Source organism: Musa acuminata, chromosome BXJ1-8, assembly GCF_036884655.1.
Source record: "Musa acuminata AAA Group cultivar baxijiao chromosome BXJ1-8, Cavendish_Baxijiao_AAA, whole genome shotgun sequence".
Lineage (NCBI taxonomy): Eukaryota > Viridiplantae > Streptophyta > Magnoliopsida > Zingiberales > Musaceae > Musa > Musa acuminata.
The window spans coordinates 21,289,717-21,300,000 of record NC_088334.1 but is presented as its reverse complement, the minus strand read 5'-3'; the positions used below and the strand labels follow the sequence as shown (position 1 = coordinate 21,300,000).

At 36.4% G+C, this 10,284-nt stretch overlaps 2 protein-coding genes across 5 annotated transcripts in view; both read right to left on the bottom strand.

Annotated features, from left to right (window-relative positions):
- Window positions 1-3,913, bottom strand: part of LOC135583606 (nuclear matrix constituent protein 1-like) — a 10,476-nt gene extending 6,563 nt beyond the window's left edge. For 2 of the 4 annotated variants that reach the window (XM_065079320.1, XM_009414914.3), the window contains exons 1-3: window positions 3,055-3,913; window positions 989-1,198; window positions 1-138 (exon numbers count right to left, since the gene is read on the bottom strand). The exon at window positions 1-138 is cut by the window's left edge and continues 116 nt beyond it. In XM_065079320.1, coding sequence (XP_064935392.1) covers window positions 1-138; window positions 989-1,198; window positions 3,055-3,402 — 696 coding nt within the window. In that variant the 5' untranslated portion in view covers window positions 3,403-3,913. The remainder of the gene's footprint in view (window positions 139-988; window positions 1,199-3,054) is intronic. The other 2 variants (XM_065079318.1, XM_065079319.1) reach the window with 1 other exon arrangement.
- Window positions 3,914-5,840: 1,927 nt separating this feature from the next.
- Window positions 5,841-7,085, bottom strand: LOC103994555 (peptidyl-prolyl cis-trans isomerase CYP26-2, chloroplastic). Its single transcript, XM_009414915.3, has 2 exons — window positions 6,172-7,085; window positions 5,841-6,068 (listed from the first exon to the last, which is right to left on the bottom strand). Exons 1-2 carry the CDS (start codon window positions 7,074-7,076, stop codon window positions 5,966-5,968), a joined length of 1,008 nt encoding a protein of 335 aa, XP_009413190.3. The 5' UTR covers window positions 7,077-7,085; the 3' UTR covers window positions 5,841-5,965.
- Between the last annotated feature and the right edge of the window lie 3,199 nt (window positions 7,086-10,284).

Below are 10,284 nucleotides of genomic sequence, written 5' to 3'. Positions count from 1 at the left end.
AGAATGCAATTTTTGTTCAACTTCCAAATATTTCTCTTCTAACCCAGCCTCTAGAGCATGAGCATCATCTAACTTCTTATCGGATGTAAATTTGACTTCTGCAAGTTCAGAATGCATCTCACGCAAAGCTTTTTCAAGCTGCAAATGTTGCGAATCCATAAACAACAAAGGGGTATAAGTGTATACCAGCTAAGGACAATCACCACACAAAATATCGGAAAAAGTAATGAACAGAGACCACACAAGAATTTTGGTGGTGAAGACTAGGAGATTAAAAGTATCCAAAGAAAACTAGGAGATAAATTATCCAGTAACAGTATCCCTGATTAATGAAGAAAATGAATTCATGCAGCTGATTCCAAATATTTGGGAACAACAGCTTCTTATTGTTAAGATACAGAAACAATCAGAATATATTCAGTAAATTGGTAAACATACTCATCCAAAGACTACCATGAGTAAAAGCTAAAGCTAATCCCAAAGACACATATCAATTAGAAAAAAGAAATGAAGTACCCAAAGAACATCAAGGGTGAGAAATATACAAGGTAAAGGGGAAATAAGTACAGTTACAACAGAGTATCGTATGTACAAGTCAAATCTAGTACCTATATCTAAACTACTTATTCTTTTTATCCATAGACAAAGGCATACCAGATTGATAGGTATATATCCAATAAGATTCCAGCAAAGGTATCAGTACTTAGCCTTGGTATGAACCACAATTGTTTTAACTATTCAAGTCAAATTATGGAACCCGTTCATGCTTATCCATGGTGAATTACTAGATCAAAAAACATTTGAAGTAAGATGATATTCAATAGTGCAAGTCTATAAGGCTAGTCAGTCTGCTAAAAATGGATTATCATTCTAACTCTTCAGGGAGATACATGAGTGCAACACGGCCCCAAAGGCTTTGGTACAACTTCCAATAACTAGTTCAACAAAAAACTTTTGAAGATAAATGAGAATTGAATTCAACCCATACATCTGAAACACATTGTTGCTCAACTCCCAAGGCCTTCTGCAAATTCTCTTCACGTTTTTCAAATTCAGAAATGGAAGCCAAGTGTGCTAATTTTTCTCTCTTCAGGGTCTCTTCTACTTCCATCAGTGCTTGCCTAATTTCTTCATACTTCAAAGCCCAATCCTTCTTCTCAATCAAAAGAAGACCCATATTGTATTGATATTCATGAAGCTGCATATAGAACATCAAATAATGAATATATTTTGCTTTAAAATTCAGAATAAAGTTTGTATTTATAAATTGGACAATAACATTTCTGAAACCAAATAAACATGCTAGTTAAGAAACAAATTTGAAGTGAACCTTTTTATTTTCATAGTGGAAAACCAAATATATACAAAGTAGACAGAAAGATCACCAAACAAGTTCACTTCATCTGGATATTGATAACATTAACCATCCACAAGGAAACAAAGATGTTCCAGATTCCTCGATGCATAAATTCCTTACTCCTAAGATAAGTAGCAAAATCCAGTATAGAAGAAAATTTAATTCCAGTATTTTCCTGCAGAACTACGTCAGTGTACTCCAGAAGAGTATTACCTATAAATAAAGTGGATACTCATCAAGATCAAAGCAACAAAATGTATCCTGCTCTTGCAATCTACACAAAGACCAATCTAGTCCAACTAAAATCCAAAAAAAATGTGTGCTACTTATATGTTCTCATTTTACAAGAATTCGATATAGATGGGAAAATTTTCCACAATCCCTTATTTGTAATCCCTCTATTTTATCTCCTGGAGTAAATGAAGCCAGAAAGCTCCCACCTTCTATCTTTTAACTCCTAAGAACAACAAATAAGTGAGATCAGTATTCAAACCAATCATGTTTATCTATTTGCTCCATTTCATTCCCAGTTTTCAAGAAAGAGACACAAATGGAAGGAGATTGTCATGACTTCATCATCTACTCAGACTTCATCCTCACGTTCATCACTCCTCTCTTACTGTGACATGAATGCTTGGCCTTGGAAAACTTGTAAATATGAGCATGAAGAAGAGACAGGAAGCAGCAGATAGGTACTCACCATTAGCTTAAAGCCATGTGTCTAGCACTAAGACAATGACAAGTTAATATATACAATGTAATAAATTTAGGCACTCTCTTCAAAATTCCACACCTATACATTAATACTATGTTAAATCCTTGCCACATGCACTTGCTAAATCATGCTACAATGTTTTTTTTTTAATTTACTTGTTTCCATTCAAACCTTATATAGCACGTGTACTTGACTTTTACAAGACTCAAATGTGTGACATGCTTATATAGCATGTGTCCTGCACCTTAACTGTTAGGGTATCACTGCAGAGATCATGCTACAATGTTTTTAGATGTCACTTGTCATTTTTTTGTTGCATCAAGACTTTTGTATTGTTCTATTAAAGCTTCAAAAAAAAAAGAAAGATTGATGTGATGACCCAAACTAATTAAACATTTGCTAATCCTACAGGATGCAAAATCTGTGTGTTATTCCTAAACATCTCTTTAAAAGTTGCAAAGCACAAGTCAATAACTAGTTCAAACAAAAGCAAAAGTGGATAAAACTTAAAAGTCTACTTTTGCTCGGGTATCTAAGACTTGTCATCCATATTCTCGCTCACGATGATGATGAATTTTGCTGCATGTGTTCTTTTCATCTGCTTCATGTTCTTTTGAGTCAAAAGAGTTTTTGATAGTTTACACATTATTTGCCAAAAATAAGGCACACTAATTGGACCGTAAAGACCCACTACAGCCCAGCTAAAATGGAAATAGGCAGGGGGCAGCACTGAAGATCATAATAAAATTACTAAAGAATAAGATTTTGAAGTCTCTAACTCATTAGGAAAAAAAAACACCTCAAACGGGGACTTAACCAGCTCCAGAAACAAACCATCAAAATTTATAAGGCAATCCAGAATTAGTGGAAGAATTTGAATACTAATAATCAGTACAACTAGAGTTGTCTCGATAAGCAAACTATTGCGACAGCAAGAAGATAAAAGTATTTACTAATGGATGAACCCAGTGTCACCGGTTACCTCTTTCTCCAGTGCTAAAATCCTTTGAACGAGAGCCTCCCTGTCCTTATTCTGTAAGGCAGACTCGTCCAGCAATCCTGCCTCCCTGAAATTGCGCCAGACCTCTGCATCGCCTCCACCCACAACCACTGTGTCGCCGTTCTCTCCAAGCGAAGCCTGCAGCGGCAAGGGTAGAGGCAGCGCTTCCGCTGTGTTATTCCCCTTGCCCTTCCCCTTCCCCTTTAGGAAGGCCAGTACACTGCCACTCCTAGTGTTCACCACCGGCGTCGTCATTCCATTATCAACCCCGTCACCAACCCTCGGCGAAGGAGACCACCCGGGCCACCCTTTCTTCTGCGGCGTAAACATCAGGAACCCCTGCTCCTCATCAACGAACTTCCAAACCTGAACCACCACCAACCGAAACACCTCCTGGTCCAAAATTGAATACCCACAAACCCTAATCACCCCAATCCGACCTTAAGAACACACAGAAAGATCTCTGCCACCGAAAAAATCAAGAAACGGAAAGCTAGAAAGAAAGAGACCAAGAATTCGCGAATTCCAGCAAGGATTTGACTAAGAAGGGAATAGAGAACAAAAAAAGACTTCAGAACCCGAAATTCGTTTATAAAACCTCAACAGGGCATATAGAAATCGCGGGAAGTGGAAGAGAGAAGGAGATCGAAGAGAGCGAGACGCGGAAACCTAGAATTGGAGATGGGGGATCTCCCTCCAGCTACCGCTAGTGGAGACAGAGCTGGCACGATACGGTCGGAAAGAACTTTCCGTCACCTGACGACTGTTGCGACCGCTACTACTTTTAGTCAGCACAATGACGGAATTGGCCCTACGTGCGCGTCGGGACCGGGTGTTTTCGTTATTCCAGGCAGTGGACAGCAAAATAGGATTCCGCTGCAACGTGGGGCGGCGACGCATGTTACCATGCTGGCGCATGCATCGAAAGGCCTCGTGCGGCCCACCTTCGCAAGTTATCAGAGGCACGGCACGCAAAGTGGTGACACTCGCATGCTGGGGTTCCCAGTGGTTCAGTAAATAGTGTGACTGGTCGAGGAATACTTGTGGCAATTACAAAGGGGATACAGTACATGGTGGTCGGAGCAAAGGAGATTCGCGGGGAATATTCCCTTCACCGAAAGGAGCCGGGGATCACGAGAGATATCGCCGTCTCTTTGTCCCACGTGCTTATCGCGTGAGGCTCGACTTCAAACCTTTTAGATCGTTCGTTAAAAATGAGAATGTGTCGTACAAGTACGTTGCAATGTGGATTCAGAACACACAAGCCAGCCCGAAGCTTACCGGGTAAGCTCGAAACTGGGAAAAGAAATAACGCGCCTAGCACAGCTGCACGACTTGGTGAAGCTGCTCCTCATGGGCGTTCCATCGAACAACAGGTGGGTAGACCAAAACGGGTTCGTCCCTGTCTCTTCTTCTTCTTCTGTTCCCTTTTTCTCATTTGTTTCCAGCTAATGGTGGAAGATGTGCTGCTATCTTTTGATTGTCGCGTCCCTTTTTTGCTTGGGTGATTCGAGCTGAAACACAAATGTGATGGTCCGTGCATCAATTTCACAAGATTAAGATTCGATTTCTACTCTTTCTTCTTGGAGATACTGATTTTTGCCAGGAAGTTTCATGCTATCAAAATAACGAAAGAAAATGTGCATATTCCTTGTTAGCTGTTAAAAATGCGTGAATGATCAGCATGATTGTTCGGATCTATCTGCAAATAATCACCACCGGAATAATATTTGATCTGAAGATGTTAATTTTTTTGTTACCTCAAAGCAATATTCTGTAGTAATTAATAGCTTTGATCTTCAGTCCTCAGTCTGCCAATGCTTTCAGAACCATCAGCAATGTGACCTTTGATGAGTTCTGTTGCTAGATAATTTGTCCATGTTAAAATCTCTTTGGTTTCAGTCAGAGTGCATATGGAACAGAGTGATGTCAAAGACCAACAACTCACGCTATTGATTCTCTTTGTATGTATACATTAGTATGAAGTTAGAAGTGAACAGTTATGGTCTTTGGGCATCATTTCTGCTTGTTTGCACCTCTTATGCATTGACATGTGGAGATCAATAATCAAATATAAATCAGAAAAAACCAACATAAGACGTATGTATGTTCGACACTTCTTATCTGCATTTACAAAGAAAATCGAACTATTCGTTAATAAGATTAACAATCAAATATAAATAAAAAAAGTCGACATAAGATGCACATGATTTGACACTGCTTGTGTCTGCAAAAGAAGAACAAATTGTTCATTATATAAGATCAATTTATTATTACCTGTGAGTTAACATCAACTCAAGCAAGAATTTGTTTTATCTTTAGCACTTTTTGAATTTAAGAGATGCAAACATTCAATGTATTTTTTCACATCCTCCAACCAGTAAAATATAAGGATACATAGAGAGTCATTATAAAATAATCAAATCTTAATTTTGAAGGTTCAAAAACTCCTTTCATACTTGGATTCCTTCCGACAAATTTTCTACATCATCCTAAATATCGTGACCGACCAGTCTGAATGAATATAGTGCGCGGTAACAAGTCTGATGACGAGACAGTTGACATCTCACCAAATAGTTACTTTTCCTTATTTCAGCAAAATTTCTGCATTATTTTCCATATTTTTCTTTTTTGTTTTTTAACAACTAAAAACTGTCCTTGGTCCTTGGTTTTTTTATCCACTCTAAACCGGTTCAATGCTGAAGCCAATCAATTTGTAGTTGATCATGATTCTGACAGAAGTACAGTTTCATTTTTGGCTCAAAAAGGATCTTAATTGGAATTCACTGAATAAAGCATGTGACGGATCAAACAGTTCTTTTTTCTCTCATCGTCTATAACTATAACAAAATGGGAGAGAATAGAGGATGAGAACAAGGACGAAGTTACTGTTCTAATCTGCTAAGCCACAATTGGTGACTACAACCTTGGAATATGGGCGGTTAAATCCTCTCTCGGCAACAACAGCCCTCTTATCACCAATCAGCTTTGCCACCCTGCTCGTCATAGAAGAAACAGCACACTCTATTCAGATGAAATGGCATCGACTGGTGCAACAACTTGCAGATTCAGAGGAATGGCACAACTACAAACAATCACCTGAAGTAAGGGGAGCTGGTATTCTCCTGCACGGTCTTCACCCTGGAGATCTTCTCCACCACATCCATCCCCTCCAGCACTCTTCCGACTACCAGTGTTGATGCATCCAGGTCTGGAGAATCGTTAATGGCGATCACGAACTCAGTTCCGTTTGGGTCTGTCCTGACCTCCTCTTCATCAATCTCCAGCTTGCCCTTTCTCGCAACCAACTTCAATTTTGGTGGTGGTTTTGTTGGGTCTCTGATGACAAGTCCCAGCGATCCGGCCACATTCTTTGTTCCTGGACATTTCTTGCACAAAGCTTCCCACTCCGCCACCAAGTTATCTGCCTCCAAATTGCTTCCTGCCCTCTTTGCGAGCTCGGCATCAACGCCATATGATCTCACACCCCCGTGCTGGATATAACTGGGAACTATCTTGACAAACTCCTTTCTCCTGTAGCTAATTCCTGCGGCGCCTGTCACCAAGGTCGCGAACCGGGAGGCCCCGAAGGGCATGGTGTCTCCATAGAGCCCGACAATGATTCGGCCAACGGGTTCTCCATCGATGGAGATATCCAAGAATGCCTTGTGTGCAACTGGTTGGTTGCCACAGTCACCGGTGGCAGAATCTGCTTCTTGGGTGCTGATTCTGGCGGTTGGTGCTTCGATGGCCTGAGCTTGTCGAGACCAAAAGGAGGAGACGAGGAGGGGCAGCGAGGAAGCAGTGATGGCGAGGTCTCGGCGAGAGAGGGTGCAGCTCCTCAGTGGAGTTGGAGGAGCGACATGGAAATAAGGGTCGGGTGGTGGTAACGCAGGTCGAGGGATTGGGGGTGGTGGATTGGGGATCTGTAGGATCTGCTTCATTGTTGCAAATGTTTTGAATTTGTTGGAGTCATTTGGGTCCTCCATTCTTGTTATCATCATACCACTGGATTTTGGTTGTGTTGTATGTTGTGGTTGGGCTTTGTTGCGGAGTTTGTGGGTGGGAACGACAGGAGCCGTATCCATTGGATCCCACGGAAGGGAGGCTATGGATGGGAACTACGGATGTAAGCTTTGCTATCATAGTCAAAACAAGGCAGGCGTTCTTGCCACATCTTGAACTCGCTCTGATCTTGAGGGTAACTGGGTTGATATATATATATATATATATATATATATATATATATATATATATATATATACCCTAAAGTTTTATATAAATATTATTTATTTCTTGGGTAATTTACCTTCGAAAACTTCACTTAATGGCTTTTTACGTGTGAGCGCCCCCTTTGTTCAAAATTTGTTCGGGTACTCCTAGGACTCAAAAAAAATATATATTTATATGTTTTTATCATTTCAGTCTTATTATATATGATTGGTAGAAATTTTGAGTGTATTTTAATGGTCCAATCTTCTTCCTCTTGAACCCTTCTTCCTCTTGAACCCTTTTTCTTTTTATTTTTTTTTCACTTTCTTCTTCCCTTTCAATCCCTCTGAAGGTAAACTGTGTTTACCTAGTTCTTTTTTTCCTTCATCCTTTGTCTTCCGTCCATAGTCTAAGCAGGTTTTTCTATAATTAATAAATTTCTTATATTTTTTCTCTATTTATTCCTTCTGTTTTAAAAAAGGCCATCATTTTGGAGATAATAATGATTTTGCAAGTACAAAATCTTCTTAAACTCTTCTAGGTGTGAGCATATAACGGATCATATAAAATCTTTCAAGTTTTGAACACCAAGTCTCAAACTTTGTATCATTATGCTAAAAAATAAACTGAAATATATTCAACTTTAATTTAGTACTAAGAATGTATCAATGCCCATTAAAATTATTCTAAAATAAAAATATATTTAAAAGGGTATTTGTATCATATCTGGGAGAAACTTTATGTCATCACATTCGAAAATAAACTAAAATACAATCAATTAAAGATTCAATATGGAAAATATGTCAAAATTTGATATAAAATATTCATAAAAGCATCCAAAAATAGAAAATAAATACTATAATGGATATTAGTGTCATATTTGACTCTTTTGTGAAATTTTTAAGCTTTTTTAAAAAAATTTTATGCCATTACACTCGAGAATGAGTTGAAATACATTCAACTACATATTCAAATGAAATTATATTATGATGAATAGTTGACTCTTTCGTAAAACTTTTAAGTATTTTAAAGAAAATTTTATGTCGTTATAATCAAGAATAAATTGAAATACACTCGACTACATATTCGACATGAAAATATACCAAACTCAAAATAAAACACTTATAAAAATCATTCCAAAATTTAGAAAAAATAAAATGATATTAGTATTATATTTTACAAAGATGATGAAATTTTTAGATGTTTATAGAAACATCATGTCATTACACTCGAAAATAAAGTGACATATACTTAACTATATATTTAGCTTAAAAGCATATTTTTATTTGACATAAAATACTTAAAAAATGTTATAAAATAAAAATAATACTGAAATTAGTGTTAGTATCGTATTTGACTTCTATTGTAAAAGTTTTAGGTGGTTTAAAAAAACTTCAACTCAAGTTGTTACACTCGAAAATAAACAAAAATGCACTCTGACTCTAAATTCAACATAAAACATGCTAAATTTGATATAAAACATATCCTAAAATATAAAAATATAAAAAAAAATATCATAGTTGACTCTTATGGTGATAGTTTCATATGATTTTGAGAAGTTTCATCTTGTTACACTCCAAAATTGAATTGAAATAGTTGACTCTTATGGCACTGGTAAAGTTCTAGAGGGTTTTGAGAATTTTTTTCTCACTACACTCAAAAATGAATTGAAATAGACTATATTATACTCTGTTATAGATTCAACCTAAAAAAGTTATCAGGTTGACTTTTGGTGCAAGTTTGAAGTGATTTAAATAAACAATATTTTTATCATACTCTATTGCACAATTGACCTTATATTCAATATGCTTGACTGTAAACACCAATAATCAATAGATGAAAACTCAGTTCCACCCTTACATTGCAATACAAAAAGCAATATATCACCTTGTTTGACTATTGCTTCTTTTTCCAACAGTAAGTAATTTATATATTTCATTTTGAAAATTATAGTCAATCTTACAAAATAGGTGATGATATTAAAACAGTAAATAATTTAATAAGAGGATTCAAAGAAACTAACATCTGTCCGGACCTTACCAAATAATCATAGGCATTAGGATATATTATGGATCTGTAGGCATCAATAACTTCATCAAAAAGTGAAAGCAAACCGTCAAATAAACTCATAAAAGAATTATATTCACGACAGAGCTTATCATAATTATAAAAACCTAAACAACTTAAACTACACAGTCAACCTAATCAAAATTATCATTGCATCAGTTATGTCCAATCATTTTCTGAATCTAGAAAAATATGCAACAAACTTTAATTTAAAATTATTTATATTTGAAACTAATTTGAAAATATATTCATCGTCACTATCAAGTTTCTCGTAAACCTATAAAAAACAACAATTAACAAGAATATTAAACTAAGTTCATTAGAAAATAAATCAACTTTCTATCTTAGAACGTTCAGGAAGATAGCTCTTTTCATATTCTTTCATCTCCTCATATTCTTTCATCTCCTCATCTACCTTGGATGTCAATGTCTCAATATTATAAATTTCCTGTGTTTATATACAATAGGAGTTATCCCATTGGACTTCAAACTATAAATAGGAAGAGATGACACTAAGACATCAAACTATAACAGGAAGAGATGGCAATAGGAAATAAAATAAAATTATTTAATTTGTGGACTTCAATTTATATTTTTATGATTGGACCTAACTTTATATATAATGTTTGCTGTTCCATCAATGTGAGCACGAGGGTAGCCTCGATGGACCCTTCGGGAAGAATTGATAAGTTATATTTGTGAATGAGCACGAGGACCAATAAAAAATTATGTACCTGGAATAAGTTTACACAATTTTATCCTTTTAGGGTAAGACCTAAATAAAATTATATTTAACAATAGAGGATGACTCTAACACTTACAAGGTTTTGATTTCTCTTCAATTAATGTGAAATTTAACATACTTATTAATATCAATCCACCCATCGATAGACTGAGGATTCAAATTCGCTTATGATAAATTAATATATAAAA

What these genes read in the sequence shown, in the direction of transcription:
- LOC103994555 (XM_009414915.3), bottom strand. Translation starts at nt 7,076, where the DNA reads ATGATGATAACAAGAATGGAGGACCCAAATGACTCCAACAAATTCAAA. An exon ending in ACCAGCTCCCCTTACTTCAG is followed by an intron (nt 6,069 to 6,171) that starts GTGATTGTTTGT and finishes TATGACGAGCAG; the next exon opens with GGTGGCAAAGCTGATTGGTG.